The sequence below is a fragment of the Plectrocnemia conspersa genome, unplaced genomic scaffold (genome assembly GCF_051122295.1).
Source record: "Plectrocnemia conspersa isolate PC_06_02 unplaced genomic scaffold, ASM5112229v1 ptg000004l, whole genome shotgun sequence".
Taxonomy (NCBI): domain Eukaryota; kingdom Metazoa; phylum Arthropoda; class Insecta; order Trichoptera; family Polycentropodidae; genus Plectrocnemia; species Plectrocnemia conspersa.
In genome coordinates this window covers 20,436,158-20,461,092 of record NW_028277168.1, presented here as the reverse complement: position 1 = coordinate 20,461,092, position 24,935 = coordinate 20,436,158, and the positions used below count along the sequence as shown (strand labels likewise).

The following is a 24,935-nucleotide window of genomic DNA, read 5'->3' as shown; positions in this document are numbered from 1 at the left end:
GTTTATTTACATATGTTACAAATAATAAAAATCCGCGACTTAGAACTCACATGTGTACATTATTGTATAGCAATACAAAAAATGGCAGTGAGTGTGGTAAAAATATTATTAATTAATACTTTACAATAACAATATGTACATACAATTTAAAACGGGATAACAATTTAATAATATGGGCTCCGAAACGTCTTCGAGAATCACGATCGCGTCCTCTTGTAACGACCGTTAGGGCAAGGACTCGTCTATGGCTGTTGCCATCCGGCTCCTTAAATACGATGACATCGTACATAGATATGTAATTCTGTATATATATCGCCGATAATCGCCGAAGGACTGAACGTGAAAAAAATAGTTATATTTACTTTTACTCAAATTTGAATAGGGTTACTTTGTTACCATTTTTGAGGATTCGAAACTAATACGCTCACAGAAAAAACAAATTTACTAGTTCTCTAAACGAATAACGCGATACAGATACATTTGGTAATACTTTTTTTTTTAATATTTGGCGATTAAACATTAAGATCAAACATAAAGTCGTGAAATCTTTATTCTCATTTTTACTGGTCAGGAAAAGACACTTCAGAAGCGAAGGAACTATACGATAACATAAAATGAAGCATTACGATAACACGTCGCTAGGTTCAACCTCAAATAGCGGGAGAATATAGACCTATATCTGAATAATTCAAAGTATATATTATAGTTTCCAGTTCTGAGTATAACTATGAATTTTCACCATGATTTATGCGTATTTCTAGATGAGCAACGATCGCATGCATCTTCAATTAGAAACCGGAAGGTGTTCCAATGGAAGACCAAGGCTACACTGGAAGATGGATTGAGCGCAAATGGCTGATCCAACTTCCAGGGTTGTAAGAGCCACATATGTTATGTTTCTATAACATATATAAATCATATAACCTGCGATAAATCTAACAGCGCATATTCATATTTAATAAATATTAAAAAACAAAACTAGGTTCGCCATCAATATTTCCAATGAACGATTTTTATGAAAAAAAAACAATATAATAACGAGACACTGCTATTTAGACGACAGACGAGCAAAATCGATGCAGCTTTTCCATACAGTTTACACGCTTTGGACTGTTTGCGTTGCACTGAAAGCATTCGTGATTCATCGGAGTATCGATGGATTTTCGCTCTGGCGCACGTAAATAAATATTAAACGAATGACAAAGAAAATTAGTATTCAATAATTGAGAATCTCGTGAAAGCTTAAAATAATAGTTTTTTAAAAAGCATTAATAATTCAAGAAGACACCAAGAGATACGTTATTGAAAACATTCTAACAAGTGTCGAGGCATGTTTCGATGCAAATCAATCGGGTTACGTAACCGAAAACGTTTAGCATAAACGCACGCCAAACGAATCTAAATCGGTATGTTGGTAAACAAAAATATATACTTAAATTCATATATTTTTTAAAATGACACGAGTAATCAAGATAACTTGAGACCAGTGTCCCGTCGAAACGACAATGAAGCAAATACGAGAGCACAGTCGTGATACTCTTGCCCCGGTGGAATGTCGGTCCGGTCGTGCAATTTCAAGTTGCCGAAAGTTCAAAACAGCATTGTTCAGTAGTCGAAATATATTATGAAAGAGCATATATATGTACATACATATTCCGCACACACGAGTATCGGCCATGCTAAAAGCTATTGGGATAGGCGCTTGTGTTTCAGACAAAGCGCGTCGATTATGGGAGTACATGAAACGAGCATAAAGATAGTCTTAAAAAATCGTTACCTATCAAAGAAAATTGAATCATGATAAACAATAGCTGTATAGGTAGTGAGCAAAAATAATTAATTAATAAAAACGACCCTTTTGATAATATGTATACGTACAAACTATTATAACCAGCAGATGGTCGACGATGAATACTCGATTATCTTCTACGAAGATCTTTAAAATCTATCTATCCACTTCCTTTATTCGTCACAACGAATCATAGTGGCGTATCAGGTGGTGTGTGGTTACGACGAGCAATAAAGAAAACATGCATGATTAAAAAATAACCGCAAAATATGACAATGCGGTGGTTGTTCAACGGAAATAAACTAAATAAAAAGATATTATTATATTAATACTGTTTTCAACGAATTTCAATCCTCGATACTTCAGCTGTCATAAAAAACGATCAAATATTTACCAACTTGATTGCTGTTATATTCAATGGCAAATAGAGGGCTTAAAAAGCAATAAGCACAACTCGAAACTGTTTGATGAAAGCTTTCAACTTTATTCAGTACTTTATTGATATTATATATATGTACATATATCCCACTTCATTATATATTTATGGTTATTAAGTACTTTTCAATTTGAAAATTTTATATATGCAGCCAAACGGGCAACCGAGTAACGTGTCAAATTATAAGAGAAAAAAATAACACGTGACTTTAACTTAACTTTGAAGTGAGAAGTGGGCTGCTAGCTTGCCCCTCGGAGGGGCGTCGAGGATCCGCCCCCTCTCCGTTTCATAAACAATCTAAGACACATTACATAAAAATAAAACTATATAGTGAAACCCTTTACTCCATATATCTCCTGTAGACAGGTACTATGATTTTAATCAGTGTTCTTCAGTACTAACAAACAACGCTATCGAGCTATCTAAAGCGAACGAGTTTTCTCTAACGAGTTAATTATCTCTGGTCTTCGTAGTTCTATCCGTGCGCGAGTGAGGTTTTAATTATTCTCATTTAAAAAAATCGCATATCCGGCGCCTACCGTGCGGTAACGTCGCAGATTGCCAACCCGTAACCGTTCTTCACGAGTAAGTACAAGTTATACTGAGAACGATGCCAGACGATGATGATTCGACATGTACGAAAAATGTACAAACACATCATGTAATCTTCAAAACATCGATATGTTCGATCGAGCGAAAATAGCTTTGCGATAAGAAGACACTCGATGTTTTTTTGCCAAGAAAGATACTTGGCTCGAAAGACCGCTTATCGAGTGTATCGATGAATAAAATGGTAACTTTCGATCAAATTACAACCTTTATCGTTGTAAGTTGAGATTTTTATGAAAATTATACACCACTCTACACACACGTGAAATTTATAAAGCGTTTTCGTGAATAATTGCTTGCGCCTTGAGCAAAATCAGCAATCGGCATTACATCATAAGAGTCGACATTGCATTTTTGAAAAGCAAAATTTCCACAATGATTCATCATTACTAAATTAATTGGAAACCAGTTTTCGCAGCAAATGCGCATAGTCCCTGACATCACCAGCGCTTTAGACAAAAATTATCCCTTGCCTCGTGGTTTTCAAGTTAATTTGGAACGTCTGAAGCGCTCGTGTAAAAAGTGATAATATGAATAATCACAGAAACCGCTTCATCAATCATCAACCGAATCGAAGCAGTAAAATCGATAATCGCAAATATTACATATTACACATCGCGGCGTGTATTAGAATTTCCGCGTAATTCGATTCTCCGCCATCTGTGTAATTGGTTCTGGTTTATAAATTTTAAAGTAAAACTGAGGGGCGAATTTGCACAAAGATATTTACCAGGTTTAATGGACCGTGCGGAATCCTATACGACCGTGTTTGTGTGTATGTGGTCAATTATTTCTCAATCGTTATCCTGATTGCCCACACTAAAATTTTAAATCGTTATAAGCAAATTGCATTGTTTCTCGCTGAAAAATAAAGCTCAACCTTCACATTTGTTAGGTACTTGAAATTATGATACTTGACATTCACGTGGTTTGAAGCAACTATTTTTTATTATTCAAGACATTATATTTATAGCAAATTAGCTTGGGCAGTTCGAAAGCGATCTCAAAATTTTAACTGACTTCACGTTCTTTGCCATTGCGTCACGAGAATGTTTCATTGTCACGGTTTCAATTGTGTAGGGAAAGGCCGTATCTTTTTCATCGATAAAGTAATCCATTGCTGTATGTATTTTAAAATGTTTTAATTTTCATCATACTTTCAATTGTCGTATATGTCATCATCAATAAATTAAAATATATTTTGATAATACAAAAAAAACCTGCTAGAATGAAAATAACAATAGTAATTATTGTTCTAATCTGAAAATCTGCCTCGTCAATCACATTGCAGGGATTAACTGATGCATTTAGTTTTATTCATCAGTATGTATCCGATAAGATTATTCGTCAATACATAAATTCATAAACTAATCGCAAATGAGTCGTATATGTAAGATTTATTATATTTTAATAATGTTCCTTAAATGTTTGTCGAGTATTTGAGATATCAAAACAGATTATAGTCGATAGCTACGAATCGAAACTATCACAAGACATATACAAGATATGGACAAAAGATAAAAATGCTGATATAACACCATATCTTAGAATACGGGAGCTCAAATCGTGTACGCATTGAGTGGCCGGTATATTTTTTAAAAAGTATAAAAATAATAAATAAAGAAAAAATCTAAAGCAAAAATCATCTTTTAAATGAGTAATATACAATAAAAAATATAGTAAAAACATAATGTGTACATATTTTAATAAAAAAACATTAACATACTTTATTAACTGATACATACGTATATAATGTGTTTTCACTAGTTTTTCAGTATCATAATCATTTTTAAATAATGCATTGCAGGATGAGCCAATTAAAACCGAAGGATATGAGAGACCTTCTCGAATAGTTTTGAATTAATTTAATTTTGTTACAATATGTATAATGTCGATTATTTTATGCATTCGTCCGCCGATCGAATGATGCAGGATTGTAAAACAAACGGGAATGAATGAAGATTCAATAAATCGAATTTTAACAAATCGATTGGTAATATTTGTCAGGAATTGCTGAGAACACCTAATTGAGCTAATCAATTTAAAATTTGTGCTTTAAAGTTTGATAACCATATATACCTTTTTCGGCGCATTTTGTAGCACATTTTTCAGACCGTTTTGTGGCTATTTGGTATTCTATCCAGACTTTTTATATGATGGTCATGAACTGGTACATTTTTGATGGTATAAATTTAGTTAAAAACGACGCGATGAAGCAGTTGTGAGAACCAATGTGTTCAAATTGAAGGTCGTTATTTAAAATTTCACATGAACCCATATTTTTTCCAATTTTATGTGTCCCTAGGAAATCGAGCTTGATAATTATAATTTAGAATTGGGTTTTTTATCACATGGTTGAATATCGAGATGATTAATTAAATCAAGATAAAAATTATAGCTAATTTTTACTAATTTTATTTATATATGAAGTGCTCAAATACAGCGGTCGCCAACCTTTCAGACTTCACGGACAACTAAACACAAAATTTTGTGTCCAGAGCGTCGAGCTGAACCAGGATTGACGTGAAGAGGGAAGCGGCTGCTTTCTCGATCTCGTCAAATGACGATCGAGTTTGTGCGAATCCTTGTGTGCCTAAATTAGGGAATTCAAGCAAATCTCGAATGATCGTTATTGATTAGGGCGCTGTGTATCTGATTTTATACGCATTGCCAGCCTAAGGAAGGTGTATTGCTATTTTTTTAACATGAGCTAGGAGTGTGTTTAGATTAGCTTATTTTTTTTACTGAAATTCCAAAACTGTTGCGTTGAAGTTTAAACAGGTTTAGAATAGCCGTTAAATATTTTCAGATCTGACAACTTAGCGACCAATTGTTTTAGATCCGTGTTATATTATAATCACACTCGCAGAAAGACTTGAATGGCTATTGTAATGTTTTAAGTTAATTCCGTCTATTGTCACATACGGTCAGCTTTTATTTTTTGTTCTTACGATTATTGAACTCTACAATTTAAAAAAAATGAATTACTATTATAAATCATCGCCGAACAAGAGCTTGTGAACCTTAAATTATTAGCAGCTAATAACTCGACTAAATACATTGGAACCTCGCTTAACAAGTATAATTCGTTCCAGTATCTTACTCGTAACACGAAAGAACATATGAATCAATGTAAAATACGATAATGATTAGCAGGAGGTATAGTTTGACAGCTATATATCTTACGCTCAAAGGACTTATTACAGTTTTCTCGGTACTTGTTATGCGAAATGACACTCGTTAAGCGAGTCATTTTCCACAATTTGTTTTACTCGTTACGCGAATTTATCGTTATGTGAGGTGCTCGTTAAGTGAGGTTCCACTGTAATTGGGTTGCTATTGATATTGGCCTAAATCTACAATGAAAAATCTTCTTAATTAGGCGAAAATTTAAAAAAAGTGAATAAGAAACATTTTATTAAACAAAACGAGAAATCCTAAGATTTTTTATACATGAAAAAATTGTGAATAATTGCATTATCTAATGGAACGAGTGGCATTCATTGTCTAATTATTTCTTCCATCCCGCCTCTGGCCATGTAAATGTACAAAAACTGAATGACATTTAAGAGGAATTTTGACACTTATGAGATGATGAAATATCTCGCTGTTTTGTGCAATTTGCAATTTAATGATTTTTTATTCACAAAAATACGAATAAGGGTGTAATCGAAGAAGATAATTTTTGTATCAACATTGAAACACTGCTTCCCATGCTTTTGTTGAGCTGTCTTTTTTACGTGAAACGTATCTATCGCATAAATCAGTTTTGGAAATTTTGATTCGATTGAGAATAAAAGATTATTGTTATAAATAAGATCTAGGCATTTCGTACTAGTAACAATAGTGCTTCCAAATTACCCCTCGTTAATTCCAAGAGTATTTATCTTCACTGCAGACAGCCATGTATGCAATTTTGCTACAACTGTTGCTATTGCACTGCATGAATGATTCGTATATATGACAATGAGGTTTTTCATTAGACTTCTTCTACATATTTTAACCCATTCGATGCTACGAACGTCAGTTGACATCAACATAAGATGTTCCACCAGTGCTACGGCCGTTTATTGACGTCAACCGTTTTATGAGATTCAGGGTGGTCATATTGAAAAACGATTGAAGGAAAAATTGTGCCATCTCTGAAGAAATTAAAAAAAAATTAGATATAAGATTTGGGTCTTACATTGGTTTTTATTTTCGGCACGAAGCTCCCGTACAAACTTCACGTATAAGTGCTGCCACATGAGAAAAAAATCCCTGATCGCGAGAAACTGCCGATTTAATTTGTGTTTGAAGGAATTGGATAAAAAATGAGGAGATTCAGTCAGTATGCATTTTTGATAGTGCGGATCAAGAGATAATTTCGCTAAGAATGCACATTATATTATCACTTATTTTTTAACTCAGAACCCCAATTATGGTGTTATGCTTATTTAAAAAACAATTGGATTATTCGAAATGTGAATATTGGACGAACGGATAACAACGCTTGTAAAATAAATAATAGTGTTTTTAAATTATTTTCAATATATGTAATAAGTGAGCAGTTTCAGATGAAATTAGAGATAAACAAACACAAAAAAAAGATTATAAAAAAATTACGCGCAGAAAATCAATTTACTATATGGTAAACTGAGCAGTAAACAAAACACGCATAAGTATCAGCTAAATATTATGAGTAGATTATTTTTAAATTAATTTTGAATGCCTAATTGTAATATTTCGCAACAAATATGATTTCAGAAATGTCGCAAAGGTGTCTAATTATTATAAAACATGATCGAACACCAGTTTCAGAACTTTTTTTTAAAAAAAGAACAAATCTTCGGATTTTTTTTTGATTAATCGAACATTTAACAAACGTCATTAACCATAAAAAATAATATCAATTAAATGGCCTTCTCTGGACATTTTGCAGTTGCCGATCCTTTCAATGTAATTTTCGTACATTTCGGACTGTATATCAGCGGATTTTGGTTTTAAGGTGCTCCAACGTTTCGGTTTTGTCGGCGTAAACACGATATTAGCGTAACCTCACAAAAAAATCCAACGGATGATCAAAACGTCACTAAAACTTGAAATAATGCGACTTGGGAACTTTTCGTGCAAAACATGTGGCAAGTTGTGCTGTCTTGTTGGACTCACATTAAAATATTCGGTCATATGCTTATATCGCTCACCGTTGCCTGTTACAGTGCGACCTTCATTGTTTTCAAAAAGTAAAGCCCAATGACGCCGCCCGACAATAATGCGCACCAAACAGTCACTCTTTGGTCATGTATTGGTCTCTCGTGAATCACACGAGGATTTTCCTCGCCCCATATGCAGAAATTTTGCTTATTGGCATACCCAGAGAAGTGGAAATGTGCTTCATCAGAGAATATTTTCTTTGAAAATCAGCATCAACGTCGTGCTGCTTTAACCTGCGTAAATTCTTCGCTCCATGGTCTGTGTTTCAATTTTGAGTTTTATACAAGTATAGGGAGTATATATGGTCTGTGTTTCAATTTTGAGTTTTATACGGGTATAGGGAGATATCCCAAAAACTGCGAACGCCGACGAATCGACAATTCCAATTGCGAATTATTTGCTCAGTAAGACGATGAAATTGACCATAATCTTCTCGTAAATTTCGATATACAGTTCATACAGAACTGTTGTTTCCGTATAAAAATGTATGCGCGTTAAACGGTGGTTAAGCGATCCATGTGCTAATGCAAACATTTGACACTTTGAACACGCGTGTTTATCGACAGCTGTCCCGTTTATAGTACTGCTAGATTAGGAAACTCGAATTAGATCACCCGTTATTAATTTGTAGCATAGAAAGGGTTAATATACAGTACATATAGATGATTTGGACGCTCTGTTTATGACATTGCGATATAAAATAAACCAAAATTTGTTATATTGAAGGGTTTATGTATAAGATCATATCGAAGAATACTTGATTGATCAACAACATAATTTTAATGAATTAAGATCAGTCGCAACGAATTTGCTGTTTTTGTAATTAGAAATCTTCTTTCTACGTGTTTACGAATGTATCACAGCTGTCAAATTCTCGTTTATTTGATGTTAACGATCGTGTAATTATTATTTGGCGTACCACTGTTGTACAAAAAGCGAATCGCTGAAAGATGAGAAATGCTGGACGTCTTATCTATGACGAGACGATGCGGTTTATTGCCTTATAATTATAAAGGGTTTAATGCTATATTTGAGAAATTTAGTACTGTAGACGTAATTAAGGTTGAATTGAATGCAGTAAAAAGAACATTTTTGACTAGATGTAATACAATGAATTGTAGTTGATGTAATACAACGTTCCTAGTAAAAAAAAAGGCACTATGTAATCCCTCTTGTATAAATATCTGAGACATTTCATATGAATGGGATTCCAAGCAATGGAGTCCATATTCGAGAACGCTAATAACTGACGTATCTTACAGAACGCGAATCGGAAATAAATCGATAGTGGTAGGCGCTCCGCATAACGAATCCGGGCATTCCCGACGCCTTAATTTCTCGGACTAAAATATAAGGGTATCAGAATCAGATTGTCGATCGATTACCTCTTCTTATATGGAGGAAGAACGGTGGAGTTGAATTGGACGCTGAAAGTTATGCGTTTATAGGGAGATTTCGGAAGATTGAGAAGCGGCGTCGAATGGGAGAGAGATAAGCCGGCGCGCAGAAATCCCAAGGCCGCGTACGAAATCGAGCGAGCTTCTCGAACGACGATTTAGAAACACGAATAAAAAAAGGCATCGAACGTCGGGGACAAAGGAGGAGACAATGGCAAAAACCCATCCGTCCCGTATCTTCAGGTATCGCCAAAATATTGAGAGAAATAAAGACGTGCGTTTCGCGAGGAGGCGGCGGCTCGCGAACGTCTCGTAAACATTGCGACCGGAGCGCCACCGGCGGCCGCAGCGGGAAACTTTGAGACGTATCTTCGACTGCGATCGTCCTCCGGCGCAGATTCACTTCCTTCCGACTCGGTCGACACTCGATCAGATGCGATAGTCAGATCAGATGCGAACAATTGCGCAGCGCAACCCTCGCGGAATCGGCGCCGGAGCGACGAGCGAAGAGCGAGGAACGGATCGAAACGCGCAGGCGCACGAATCGCTTCGATAAAATAAAGCGAGGCGCCCCCGAAACAAAACAAACAATCTGCGAGACGTCACATTTTGCGCGCAAACCCTCGCCGGAACGTCCGATCAGCCACAGCGCAGGATCGCCGGATTGCAAGGAGCGAGGCTCGAGCGGGCGAGCGGACGATCGCATCGCGCCCAAGGTCGCGCGCGAACGCTTACGCGCACGGCGCGCACTCCGTCGCAGAATCCGTCCGGACGGGCTCGAGTTGCGCAAACCCCCGGAGGAGCGCCGCGGGGCCTCCGTCGGGGGCGGCGGCCGACCGACCGAGAGGAGCGACCCGGCGCCGTCGTCCGTTTTCGACGGCGGTTCGGCGCCCCCTCGCAGCCCCCGCGACGGTGCGGCGGGCTAAACGAAAGGCGAAAAATCACGGAGACACCACTCACCTGTCGGCGGCGGCTCACTGCGGCGCCGACGTCACACGGATGTTTTCAACATGGCGGACCCGCGCCGCGCCTGCGCGCACAGCGGCGATACAAATACCCTTTTCGCCACCCCATCCTTCAAAACTCAACATATTCGATATCAATTTTATTTCATGAATACTTATATAATAAAATAAGGATAATAATATAAAAATCCAGACAATAAATTATGAACCTAAAAATTTCTATAAAAAGTCGAATAGCTCTGCTTATTGGCTAGTTGCGAAATTATCTTGCTCTTGCTTGCGATATTTCAAACATCAATCGGGAACGTAAGTGCTGGTAATTAGATGCCATCCAGTAAATAAGTTCTATTGGAATCTCTGGATTGTGTATATTCTCCATAAGCAGTTTTAATAAGTAGTAAGCTAACTATATTTTTAAAATATTAAAGAAAGACACAGACAAAAATGTCATCTCGTAATTTGTATTCATTTAGAGATGCTGCAGAAGCTAAAAAGAGGTTCATCTTGGACATTTTTGTTCGATTAGGACAAAAGAAAGACAATCCTGCTCAAAGGAGGACGTCTGGTCACCTTACAAGTACACGAGACTCGAGTGAAACATTTCTCAGCATACATCGTAAAAATTGTGTTGGAAATAGATATGTGTATTCTTTCATGTACATGTTTCTGAAAAACCTTGTTTGCATATATTTTATTAGTGGTAAGTCGGTTACATTATTTGGCAACCATACCAGAGCCGCATGCTCAAGGGTACTGCCCTCTATGTGATTATCTAAGACATACAGTGTACTCATAATCTTCAATTAATACGCGTATCGTAAAATAAATCTCAACACCTTAGAAGCAAGACAAGTCTAGCAAGTGTGGGCCTTACGCAAGAATAAAGCGCAAGACCCCTCCACCCCCTACAAAAAAAGATAAGGTAACGAATATAAAATGTATTCTTCGTCCAATATTACGAGTACTACTGGGCGAAGACGATATAGAAAGATATTCGGGAACAAAAGTCTTCACGAATAATTCTTCTGTTCTCCTGTCGTTCAATTACAGCTTTTCCCTCTAAATCTACTGATAGTAGGCGTATGAAATACTTTCGGTGTCATCAATCGTTGATTCGCCACTCAGAATATTTATGTGTCCACATTTTATAGGCATTGAAAACCATATTATCAATGAGCTTCATAAATATTCTGAATAGTCACCGCTTTGTCGCTCGTACGCAACAATATTCACGAGTCATTTTGTCTCCTAGATCAACTCTGCCTTTTGTTCTGTTATAAAAATTAATCACAGGCGATCGTTTGTTTTTGCTGCCCTCACTATCTGGGTTTAAAACTGTGTACTGAGCAATAGAACCATGTGATTTTTTTAAAAATAAAACGCCAAGCACATGTTATCAGAAAAATCAAACATACTACTATACGGTTCTTTCTCCCGTTTAATAAAAAATGTTCCTGCACATAACCAGAATCATCTGAAGGCGAAGAAAGAGGACGTAAGCTTCAAACCTGCCTTGACTTCGATAAATAAAAATAATACATATTTGTCATATTTATTATCATAACACAATGTTAATATCATACTTACATTATACGGATGTTCCATGTTTTTAGAACCCTCCGATGAATCTGCGTCTGCGTCTTCGTCTGACTCCGATTAGAACATTTTAATCACGTCTTTCTTATCCGAGAGAAATTCTGTTTCTAATTAAATTATATCTTTCAGCCATCGTTATAAATATTATTTAAATTAAAGTTAGTTTATATTAAAATTATTTAACTAAGTAAAAAGATTAAATATATCTGTTAAGTCGAAAAATAATTAAGAAGAGCAGGAATATTCTGCGCTTCGACGTAAATCTCCCGACCACAGGCAAACAAATAATGACGCACGATTGACGCCGTTTGATGCGTGCGTCAGAGCGAGTCAGAGCGTGAGGCCATACTATAGCTTTCACGATCTATCACACGCACTTGTACATCTTGCTCGCAAATATACAAGCGAATCCGTGTTATAGAAAAGGGGATATACTCACTTATCTATCTCTTGCTTAATTCTCTGACAAAGCGGTATTTAAAATTCTGTGACAAAAGTTAATGAACCATAGTTTTTTGTGTGTTTTCATGATTTATTGCGACGAAGACAAACGTTAAGGAATGATTCATAGCTACGACACATTCAAGTTTCATTGGTTCTTATTTCTTTTACACAAATGGTTCTAAGGACCCCGCAAAATTGACGATGGAGTTTTACAAAGATACATAAAGTCTGAGACGGCAAAACTGACTCCAGAATTCGCACAATTTTGATTTCATCTTGTTTTTTAAGAGAATGAAATATCAATCTGGCTTCGTAGATAGGTTTTGCACAAAAAAATTGGTGATGACCATTTTTGTGTTAGGTTTTTAGCGATTTGTCCTTCTTTGTCCTGGAACAAAAAATCCTAGATGCCCTTTTTATTTTAATGCCCTGCGTTGAAAATATGGCCACCTTAATATTCATCCAGTATTGTGCAACGGCAATGCAAAGCTAATATCAATCATATATGTAATAATTTTTAGAGAAGTTTCATCAATTTAATTTAAAACTATCTCTTTATCCGCCGACAACTTTATATATGATCAATATATATATGGTTTACAGATGTACAGAAACTGTTGTAAATTGGTAATGAGAACATTTATCGCTTCGTACAATTGGCTACACTGAGTTTTGACGTCTGTCAGTTCTGCGAACATGGCGTTGAAAAACTCGGATTTGCCCAATTTTTCTGTGATATGTCGGGTGTGCTGCGGCACCGGTCCCAGTCTGCCACTGTTCAGAGTCGGATTGCACAGAAAAGTTATGACCTGCGCTTCCGTTCAGGTATCTTAGGTTTCGGATCGATCGATCTTCATATTTCATAACGAATAAATTGATTTACTTCTTCAGGTCTGGCAAAACGACGGACTTCCTGGACAGATATGCAAAAAGTGCGCTGCCAAATTGCACATTTCTTTTCAATTCAAAAGGATGTGCGAAAAGAGCGATATGAATTTGCGGAGGTTTCGCGACACCGGCAAATACGTCGAGAACAAAAAGAAAGAAGAGCCGAATATCAAAGCGAGCATATTGAAAGCGATCGCGTACATTCCTGACGAAAAACTAACTCCGGAGATTCAAGCCGAAGATTCGCAGGCTTCGGTTTCGCTGTCGCTGGGCAGCGATTGCAGCTTTCCCAATTGCACGCTGCCTTCTTTAGCCGACAGTCGCCTCCAAGAGTCCATTCATAACTTAATCGTCGACGTCACAGGGTCGAGATTCGAACCTCATCCGAACTACGCCAACGACATCCTCGGATCGGTTCCTGACGTGGACATTCCGATGAGTCTTTCCGACCCATATCACCATCAGCCGCTCGAGACGCTGACTTTAGATAGTCATTTCGGATCGCAAATGTTAGCTTCGACTCATTCCGTCACTGAACAGATTTTAAATTTGGAAGCGTTGACCAGTGAGTATGAAAATTATATGTTGAATCGATTTAAGTTTAATCATATTCGCATATTTCAGATTCTGGTCAGTTACAACCAATTTTATCTAGTGAACACGCGTTTAATCTTGCGCAAAAAGAGTTGAACATGCTGGAAGATAACAAGGATATCAAAAATATATCAACCGACTCGAAAAAGAATGATTTCGATATATTAAATTGTCCAGTTTGCAATAAAATTTTCACATCGGCGAGTAAGCTCAATCGCCATTCGCGTACTCATTCAGACGAAATATTATACAGATGTGATATTTGCAACAAGGGATTTATACACGGAGGCAATTTTAAAGTGCATTTGAGAATGCACAATGACGAGAGACCTTTTTCTTGCACAATTTGCAATAAGAGCTGCCGTCAACGTCAAGATTTAGATAAACACATGCGTGTGCATACCGGTGAACGACCTCACGTTTGCTCGACTTGCAAAAAAGCATTCACAACTTCGAGTAAGTAATCATTATATATTGGGAGTGCCATATCAATGTACTGTTTTTAATTAGTTCATCCAGTGCAAAGAAAAAATAGCATTTATAACTCCCTGAATCATTTCCTGCCATCTTCTTAACAGTTTTTGAATTAAATTTTTATAAAACAAAAGCTGTTGCAAAAGCAAAAAAAGAGGCAAAAAGTTATGAAAAGCAGTTTTATGGAGAATAAGATGGATACAGCAATATCTAAACTTCAAGTCTTTATTGTTTTTTTTGACAATATAGGGTTCGACGTTATCAAAATGTAAGATCACAAAGCGCCTTTTGACCAGCCCTTGATAATTTCCATTAAATGCTGCCTTTAATCTCTTTAAATGTTGACAATAATGTCCGAAATGATGGATTTGTTATTTGGTAGCAATTCAAAATGTAATGTCCTTTTGAAATCCTTACACATACCTTTTTTGGATTCAACTCACCACAGGCTTGTTTTTCTTTTGGATTTTCCCCTGGTGTCTAAATTACCCATAGCCGTGCTAGATGAAAAATGCATACAATGATTCATTCACATTTGATTAGTACAATTTAGAAAATTTCCAATAGTCGAGTATATTGACGCAAGTGTGTGCTTTTGCATAAAAAAAGAGACCTATAGTCCTATTTATATTCAACATTCAGTGTACAAAAATATGATCAATGCACAAAAACAACATAAATTTCTGCCCTGTGATTGGTCGGCCGCCTTGAGGGGTGGTACCTGTATGTGTAAGTACACAGGGTGGTATTGTTTTTTTTGTTCTCGTGGTAAGTTTGTCGTAATTATTATCTTATTACCCCTCTCACTATTGTTATTTATTGAAGGTAACCGGACGAAACTGAACATGGTATGACAGAACATGTCGAAACAGAACAAGTTAAAAAAATATTTAAATTAATTTTATATTGGCAACTAAATATTTGATAAGTAAATAATTCCATAAATGATCTGTTAAAAAATAAAAAAGTCATAAAAAAAAACAATCGGAAGAATAAAATAAATCGTCAGTAAACAATTCAGATTTTGATCAGTAAAGTTATTCAACTATTTAACGAAATATCTTGGCCTTAAACCAAGATGTTCCAAACATATGTGTAGTTTAGATTAGGTTTGGGTTTAAACAGCAAATGTGCGTTTCCCAACTAATTTAAAAACCAACTATTTATTGTAATTATCAATCATCATATAATAAATAAATAAATACGTTACTGATTATTTTATTTAAATACTGATCATTTATGGAATTATTTACATATCAAATAATTAGTTGCCATTATAAAATTAATTATAAATCTATTTTTAAACTTTCTAAATTGTCATGGTTCTGTTTTATCACATTTTTGATACGACATGCTATGCTATAAAATGCTCTGTTTATTCATGGAACCTGTATTGAGATATAATATAGTGTAGTTATAAAACTTTTTTTAAGTTTGGTGCGCAAAATTTGAGAAAAACGGAGTAGATTTATTAGTGTCGATTCATCAAACTAAAAATCAGTCAAATATTTTTTTGCATGATACTTTGGCCAGACAGTTTGCACTGTACACATCATAAATGATTCTACAAATGTCCATTAACAACAGATACGCTTACTGAATATGCGTTCAATTCATCTAAGTAATTTGTGCATATAGGTGTAAAACAGATCTAAATTAATTATGTAAATAATACATGCTTAAAAACTAATAGAAAAATGCCAAATTTCCACTTATGTGTTTTGTTATGCATTTTTATAACAATAGTGTAATAACAGCACTTATTTATGGCACCATATATTATTGATTATGTATTAAAAAATGAATAATTTATATATACACATTTAAGGCAATCTCGTAGCACATGAACGAATTCACAGAGGCGAGAAACCATACATTTGTCCAGTGTGTAGTAAAGGATTTTGCCAATCTAATGAGCTTTCGAAGCACGTTCGAACGCACACTGGAGAAAAAAGTCATATTTGTCCAGTTTGTGACAAAGGGTTCAACGGTTCGTCTACTCTAGTTGTGCATATGCGAATTCACACAGGAGAAAAACCTTACGTGTGTACAATATGCAACAAAGGTACTTGTTCGTAAAATTATTTTTTTATAAAAATTTTATTAAAATTAATTGAATTTTTCATTTACAGGGTTCACTCAATCTTCTTGCTTAGCAGTACATGCTAGAAAACATAAAGAAAACCAAGGGCACCCTTGTGCTCGATGTCCTCGCAGCTTTAGTACTGCGGCTCAGTTAAGAGCTCACTTTTCTGGACACGCTCCTGCCAATTATGAGTGTAAGGAACCTGGTTGCGTAAGAATTTTCTCACGGCCGAACGACTTACTGAGACACACCAAATTGTTCCATGGAAAACCAAATAATAAAAGACGATGATAATTATATAATTATAATAGTTGATCTCATTGATATTATATATAATTAAGTACTATTTAAACTGTTCAGTTAAATTTCTATTGCACAAGTGTCTGCTATTGCATTTACAGTATTAATATATTTATTTATTAGGTTTACGATGAAAGATAGATGGATACTTAAACTTAGTATAAAATGTAGTTTGCATATTATATGATATGTAAAATTGTATTGCTTAGAATTTATGTAACATAAATGATATGTTTAAATTATTATATAGAAAATAAAAGTAATCATCCACTGTGTCATAATAGTAGAGAATGTGTATGCCATTTTTACAAAGCTTTGATTGTTTTTTATTATTTATAAATAAATTATTAAATGCCATTTTTTTTAAAAATTTAATTTTTAGCCTTTTAAAATAATTAAATTTATTATTAAAAATAAAAATAAATAAGGTAAGTAATAAAATAAACAAATTGAAGGACTATTATTTTATTTGAAAAATAGTATTTTAATACCTCTGCACCAATATTAAAGCAACAAATGTAAACACTGACTACTCAGACAAATGAGTACTCCAAGGCAAGAACATGTTACGGACAAACGTAGTATCGGGATATATATACATTTATAAATTTAACTATGTTTATAATATATAACAAAACTACAAAACTTAGATAGGTAAAGGCATTTGCAGGGCTAGCTGGGGGTTTCGCGAGCCTTTGGAAAATATTATATGCAGGCCCTCCCGAAACAAATGTCGAAAAAGCATAAACATGATTTTATATATGCCTCGGGAAAAACTCCGAAATCCCAACACCTGAGCCGGCATTTGAACGATTTCTTAAATTAAAATAATCACATCTTGAAGTCAAATATAAAAATCTTGTCTTTCGGGTTTCTAAAAAAATACTGAAAATTACCATTGAAGCATTAAGTCGCATATGTTAACTCTGTTGAAGTATTTTTTAAACTTCTATAATAATTTTAATGAAAAAGATACATAATATAAATTCTTTAGCTTTAGCAGAAGTGTTAAAAGAAAGAAAAAAAAACATTTTTTGAATAACCGCTATTTTTGACAAACTTAGCTGAGATATTTAAAAAAAAAATTATAAAAGTAATTAACTACTGCAGTTACTTGCCTTCAAAAACTCATATCTGTAACTATATAAATCTGTATATAGATACACATTTTTAATTTTGGTAATTTTGAATTTAAAGTGGACATTTTGTTGAATGCCTAATTTATACTCTCCAGTTTCTTTTTTAACTATATTATTTTAACATTTTAAAGATTTTATTTTGACTCCGCCTCGTTTATAGTCGTTTTCGTGTTTATTGAAATAGTATACAAAGCTTATATCTAACGATTATTATTATATATTTTCCACAAACATGTTTTTGGCTTTAGCTAATTCCACACACAAGGCTCGTCACAAAAGTAATTATACTGATTTGCGTATTCACTGCTAGATAGCCTTACACCGTATTTATAGATATCGGCGTGTTGGTAGAGATCTTAATCCCATGTCCAATTTGTTTCTACTCGATCTGCTGGATTAGTGCTGTGCTACCTTTGTTTGTAAACAGTCTTAAGCAGAGTTTAGATACATCATTACGTTTGCATTGAAACACTGCCGCCGAGATATTAGAAAATATATTCGATGCTTATGAAGATACCACTCTTTCGAAAAATGTGTTTTTTATGTGCCAAAAAGGGTCGAGAAAATGTGCATGCTCAGACTTGTTAGTGCTACGTTATTTTTATTTTAATACCTCGCTATTTTTGCAATTGAGAAAATAACAAGCGATATAAAATTGTGTATGAAACTCCAGAAATCTTCCACCCGAAAAATAAATGTGTTCAAAGTATGATGAATTTTTTTTAAGAGCGAACGAGCAAAATGTGATTCAGGGTCTGGAACAAGTAGAAATTGGAAAAATAATGTGAAAACTAGTGGCCAAAAACTTTGTCAGGAATTGCTGGGAAGACGATTTAGATTTCTTGAATAAAGTAATCGCCGGAGATAAATTATTGGGTTCGAGTTCGAACCCTAGTCTAAATAGTAAAGTGCGAAACGAACATTTCTCATGGCTCGAAGAAAGCACACATCGGACAAGCTTGAAAACTACAAATATTCTTATTTTATTTTTATTTTTTGCTATTCATCTACGTTTCATATTATTTTTATTATATTCTAGCAAATAACACAGCTATAAACATAAAAATAGTTATAAAACAGTAACATGTATTTTTTATAATTGTGTTTGTAAAATTAATTATTGTATTGAAATATACGTTATATAAAAATGTCAAAAAGGCGGTAAGGAAAGCAATCATATTTTTAAAACATAGTGTAATATTGAAGTGCAGACAAACTATGGAGCAATATGCGAGATGCGACGACTGTCTGTACTTCTTCTTCCACTTATTTTCTTTTGGAGTTGGGTTTGTTTAATTTGTATTTAGGACTTAACCTAATGAAAGTTTTAAAACTGTAATTAGTTTTAAAACTTTCATTAATTCGTGTAGTTAGTGTAAAAAAACTTGAAGATTTCCAATCTCGGTGTTTTCGGACCCACTCTAACCTTCGAGTTTTATTTATTCCTGAAACCCATGATTCGTGTCGGGCTTTAAAACATCTGAGTCCCACATCGTTAAGTCTTCTTCTCACCATCCGTGAAAAAATGGATGGCCTTTCGCTTGCAGAGACTTCAGCAGCCAGCTTTGAAGACATTTTTCGACAGTTTTTAAGGGACTCGCGAACTAATATTCGTTCTTCCCGGGCAGTTGTCTTTCATTTTCTTCCAGTTCTTGACTTTAATTTGTAAGAACCACATTCGTTGAACCGTTTCAAAGCATTTTGGACAGTGTGTCGTGAACAATGAATGTGTTTACTAATTTTTGACATATTCAGTCAATAATATGCGATATACGAATGCAATAAAATTGTATTCGTTCTTTTAGTTTTACTTAATTCACATTTTTCAAATGTTTATATAATTTTCTAAATAAATTATTAAATAAAAAAAAGATATAACGACAAATAAAAGCCGAAATCACATAATTGAACATAACGGTCACTTAAGCGAGACTGAGCAATTAGACCTGCAATCCTTTTTTAAAACTAAAGTGAGCAATTAAAAACGACAAATTTCTTTGCATAGTTCTCAGAATTACGATTATAACTACCCACTAAAATATTTCGGCAAGCCTATGCACTTGTAAAGAGTTAGTAATTTTATAAAAATCAATGTGGAGATCCGTCGCTCACTGCGTGATGCGTGACAAGACCGTTTGACGTTAGTAGGCAGAGTTTGTTTTTCACCGCGAACCCCGCTTCTATATATTCTCTGTTCTGTGACTGTAATTTATCACCATTGGTGAGGACTATGAAATATTTTTCAAATAGTGTAACCCATTGTACAATGAAAATCATTATTAAATATGAAAAATTTATTTTAAAATTGTAATATTTATATATAACAGTGTTTTTGAATTATTGTTAATTTTACATCAAACACGTGTATGGATAACAAACGTAATGCTTAGACCAAAAATGCATAAGTTGTTTCTCTTGTCATATTTGTTTTCGGTAAACGATTACCGGACATTTTTACCGAAATAACCCATTGCTTTAATACATTTTGTCTGTAAAACGTATAATAAATGTGTAAAATATGTTTGTTTTGTAAATTGAGTAAATGATCAGGATTGTAAAATGTATGTATGGAAGATTTGATTTAATAAACTTACCATTATGAACATTACTTAGTATTTTTATGTCATAATATTTGAATAGAATATGCAAAATGGCTTCCGTCCATACAACCGGACTACCGATAGACATATCAGGTTTGTGTCGCGCCTGCTGTCGTGCGCCACCTTCGCACAACGCAGTCTCCGTCTTTCGAGTGCATATGTCCAGAAAATTGATGGCTCTAGCCGGCGTGCAAGTCTGGCCTGCTGACGGCCTACCCGGACGAATATGTCACGACTGCATCGTTAAACTGGATATATCGTTTCAATTCAAGAAGCAATGCGAAGCTTCCGATAGACGACTACGACAGCACTTAGCTTCGTTGCAAACTGCGAAAGAACCGATGCCCGAGTCCATCATCGAAGCATCCGGGTTATTAGAAACGCCTAATTGTGAAGACATGGACCCGAGACCCTTAGCTCCAGTGCAAGGTATTAAATCGTTGTTTTTATTTTGTAAATTATCACGATTAATAAAATGTTTTGATTTTAGTATCCGAATCTGAGCTACCGCACAGTGACAGCATCTTAGCAGATTTATCTCATACTGTGCCAGTGTCTTTGAAAAATCACGGAGATTTACTGGGTTATACTTTTGAGGATCTCGATAAACTGCACGATATCAAGACTGATACTAAAGGGTTTCCCTGTAAAATTTGTTTTAAAGTATTCGGCACTGCTACCAAGTTATCCAGACATGTCTATGTGCACACTGGTCAGAAACCGTTCAAGTGTGACGCGTGTAAAAAAGCCTTTTCACATAATAGCAATCTGAAGGTTATAATAATAATATATTATCAACTTGGAAGAAGACTCGCAACACAAAACTAATAGGTCTTCAGTAAAGGCATTTCAAAATGTGCACAATCATATAACATTGACATTGATTGGGATTTTGACAACTGTGTAGGGATGGTATGACAATGAGACACAGGCTAGACATTGCAGATGTTTTTATTATTGAGCAGGTGGGGGGGGTATTTGCCCCCGGCCAGAAAAATTTATGTAATTCAATCAACACTACCAACAGGTCGAGTAATATCTGCCTGCTTTGTCCGCTGCTGGTAATCCACGGGACGGGTAGCGACTACCTTTTACGACTTCTAATGTTTAAGGAAGGGTTTGGTAGTATCTATCCATAAAAACTAAAGCTATGAATCAATGTTTATACTTTAAAAAAAATATTTCAACACATAATTATTTTTATTGCTGCGGCTGACTTCCATGTGAAGTACCATCAAAGAGCTATTTGTTGAAACACGAAATGATAGTATAATTTGATCGTAAATTCTTTTTTAAGCATCGTAAATTATTATTAAAGTTTGACAAAGCTATAAATATTAAAATTTTAACCCATGGAAGACTGAAATATAATTTTGTATATGATAATTTACGTAGTTCGGTAGTGCCCCTTAGTGTTCTAACCAAATTTTATTCGGAACCATTTTTTTCGCTTGTTTATAGAAATGCATTAAAACATTAAAAAATCATAAAATAAGATGTGACATGTCATAGTTATGTCATACTCAAGTTGAAGTTTGCTTAAGTTCTATTCAATGCGGATACACTACATTTTTCATGGAAACAAAATCAACGCATTTCGTCAACTAATGATCAAAATCAGCATTTTTTCTTTTATTTTATTTATATTGAGTTTCAAGATATTTAGTTTCTTTGTAAATATTTTTTAAATTAGAAATAAAACAAATTTTATGATTTTAATTTTGATCTTATGCGACCCATAGATTTAAAACCACTGATAAAATAATTTTAACATGTACTCATTTGATAAATTTTTGTTTTTTAATTCAAAAGTTATCCTATTTTTTGTTGTATCTCTGTGTTGCACAAAGTTCTCGTGAAACAGTCCGTTTTCGCATATCACGAAAAAACGACCCGTTGGTCAAGTGTTAAATACTATGAATCTTAATGAAATAGAAATATTAAAAAAGCTGATATGACGTTTCTGATTTTAGACCAAAAATTCTCGGGTTATCCCTCGAAGAATACCTAAAAAAACAGTCGAATCTATCCCGAAAATATTTTTTAAAATATGTCATTTCTATGAAATCATATCGAAATACATTTTCACCGGTAGATATATATTTTTACCAGTGAAAATATAATTAATCTTGCAGATGCTAGTAAAATTATATTATTCCAACTTTTCTATTTCTATCATCTTTTATTGACATAATGTCGAAAATATCGTTAACGGATAGACATAGAATCGTAATGCTTAATCAAGAAGGGACGAGAAATTGAGTCCTTTAAATTCAGGGTTTCGTAGTGGTTCGTAAGCCTTTACTTATGCGAAATAATAAACAGAAGAGGCTGCAATATGCAAAAAGTCACGCATCTTGGACTTCAGAACAGTAAAATCAAGTTTTGTGGTCAGATGAGTCTAGGTTCGAGTTATTTGGTTATAAGCGAAGGCAGTATGTTCGTAGACGAAGCTTGTTAAGTACGGGGTTGGCAGTATTCAAGTTTAGGGTTGCATTTCTGCATTTGAAACGGGAGATCTTGTCCGAATAGAAGGGATAATGAATGCAGCCAAATATTTGCAAATATTAAAAACAAATGCGATACCATCTGGAAGGCGTGACAATTCTCTTTTACATAAAAATCCTTTTATATACAAATCCCAACAATGAGTCGAGTCTTTTTTCAAAGTGACGATATAAACATATTGGTTTGTTAATTAGCACTAGGTAACCTGTGATTTTATATAGTAACTATACGATTTCAGGCGCATATGAAACTTCACAGTGACGAACGACCGTACGTTTGCAACCATTGTCAAAAAGGATGCAAAAGGTTGAAAGACTTGCAGATGCACATGCGAACGCACACCGGTGAAAAGCCTCACGTTTGCAACGACTGCGGCAGAGCGTTCTCGTCGTCAAGTATGCCAAATTTAAAAATATACACCGTTATATTGTAAAATGATAATGGGATTGAAATTAAATTGTTTTTATTTTAGGCAATCTGATCGCCCATTACAGGACGCACACTGGAGAAAAGCCATACGTCTGTTCTGTTTGCCAAAAAGCGTTCTGTCAATCAAATGAACTTTCGAAACATAAAAAAATACACGTCAAAGAGAAACACGTTTGCGAGATATGCAATAAGACGTTTAGCGGATCTTCGGCGCTCATTGTCCACGTGATGAACCACAACGAGGAACGATCGAATGTTTGCACTGTTTGTTACAAAAGTGAGTATTGATTATATTGTCGTTATATAGTCGTCTTATTCGAAATACAATTTTATTTTTAATATTTCAGGTTTTACGTCCACAGCGTCTTTGAACGCACATCTTGAAAAACATGACATGGGTCAATTGAATTTTTGATTGAGTGGCAAAATAATATTTTATATATGCGGTCTTACGTTGTGCATATATAGAATATTATTTTTATTAGATTCAATCAAACAGTTTATAGTATTCTATAGTCGATCACCGAAGCTTCGAGTCCGTCGAGTCTGTTTTCATATATTTAATAAAATCAAAGTGCAATTTTCAACATGAATATGAAATATAACATATCGTAGTTAAATAAATTTTGAGCGATATTTATATTGTGGATATTAGTCATATTTTTTTACTGTATCTGTGGAGGCGTAGTTACTGATCAGCTGTGAGAGCGTGGTGGCACGAATCCAAAAATATGTTTTAAATATATTTTTTATGATGATACTAAAATACTGAAAATGTACATCGTTTTTACTAGTCAGTGGCGTAGCTATAAAAAAATCCCAACTAATAAATTTTGACATATAGAATAATTTTCTCGTTAACTACTTGTTTGTTATGTAGTGCTTATGTTTGTTTGTTTTAAAAAAATACTTTTATTATATTTTTTTATATTAGCTCTTTAAGGGTGCTTTTATTATTTTGAAGGGTGGATTATTTTGAGAGATATGTGTATTTAAATAATACTTTGTTCCATAAAACGAATTGTTTGTGCATTAGTGTAATTTAATCGGAAAAATATTCATAAGGTGTTCACAGTAATGCACAAACAAGTCGTTTTGTGGAACAATTGTTTTATATATTGCTCATTTAAATTTTCCTCTGAAGTTAATAACTACGCTACTGAACTATTCACTTATATATTTAGAACAATTGGACGCTTTCAAATAGCTAATAAATTAATGTATAAAAGCCACATAAGTGTTCAAAATAATTTGTTTAACAGTTATTAATGAGATAATTATACGAATTTGTTACTTGTAATAAGCAGTGTCCTGATAATACAAAAGCGTATGTAAAATCACGAGAAAAAAGTTAACTGGTCTAAATGATCCGTCTATTTTACTATGAAAAAAATCTGTGATGGATTAAATTATTAGTGATATTCCACAAAATATTAGCCGACATATTTCACACTTATTTATTTTATTGTAAATCATCTGTTCTAATAT

At 34.4% G+C, this 24,935-nt stretch overlaps 3 protein-coding genes across 5 annotated transcripts in view; 2 read left to right on the top strand and 1 right to left on the bottom strand.

Moving 5' to 3' along the window:
- The window catches only part of LOC148236248 (uncharacterized), an 82,484-nt gene extending 72,028 nt beyond the window's left edge, over positions 1-10,456 (bottom strand). For all 3 annotated transcript variants that reach the window (XM_088183839.1, XM_088183843.1, XM_088183844.1), the window contains exon 1: positions 10,385-10,456. The gene's annotated coding sequence lies outside the window, so the exon portion shown is untranslated. The remainder of the gene's footprint in view (positions 1-10,384) is intronic.
- A 2,615-nt stretch (positions 10,457-13,071) lies between these two features.
- Positions 13,072-17,128, top strand: LOC148236247 (uncharacterized). Its single transcript, XM_088185019.1, has 5 exons — positions 13,072-13,254; positions 13,321-13,882; positions 13,942-14,367; positions 16,214-16,450; positions 16,518-17,128. Exons 1-5 carry the CDS (start codon positions 13,126-13,128, stop codon positions 16,760-16,762), a joined length of 1,599 nt encoding a protein of 532 aa, XP_088041145.1. The 5' UTR covers positions 13,072-13,125; the 3' UTR covers positions 16,763-17,128.
- A 3,163-nt stretch (positions 17,129-20,291) lies between these two features.
- Positions 20,292-24,101, top strand: LOC148236246 (uncharacterized). The gene is made up of 6 exons (XM_088185030.1): positions 20,292-20,471; positions 20,551-20,939; positions 21,001-21,284; positions 23,257-23,413; positions 23,491-23,724; positions 23,795-24,101. The coding sequence occupies exons 2-6, from the start codon at positions 20,561-20,563 to the stop codon at positions 23,860-23,862; spliced, it is 1,122 nt and encodes a 373-aa protein (XP_088041156.1). The 5' UTR covers positions 20,292-20,471; positions 20,551-20,560; the 3' UTR covers positions 23,863-24,101.
- Positions 24,102-24,935: the final 834 nt, after the last annotated feature.

Coding starts and splice junctions, on each gene's coding strand:
- LOC148236247 (XM_088185019.1), top strand. CDS start 13,126: ATGGCGTTGAAAAACTCGGATTTGCCCAATTTTTCTGTGATATGTCGG. Junction 13,883..13,941: donor AAATTTGGAAGCGTTGACCA/GTGAGTATGAAA, acceptor CGCATATTTCAG/ATTCTGGTCAGTTACAACCA. Junction 16,451..16,517: donor GTGTACAATATGCAACAAAG/GTACTTGTTCGT, acceptor TTTCATTTACAG/GGTTCACTCAATCTTCTTGC.
- LOC148236246 (XM_088185030.1), top strand. CDS start 20,561: ATGGCTTCCGTCCATACAACCGGACTACCGATAGACATATCAGGTTTG. Junction 20,940..21,000: donor ACCCTTAGCTCCAGTGCAAG/GTATTAAATCGT, acceptor TTTTGATTTTAG/TATCCGAATCTGAGCTACCG. Junction 21,285..23,256: donor CACATAATAGCAATCTGAAG/GTTATAATAATA, acceptor ATACGATTTCAG/GCGCATATGAAACTTCACAG.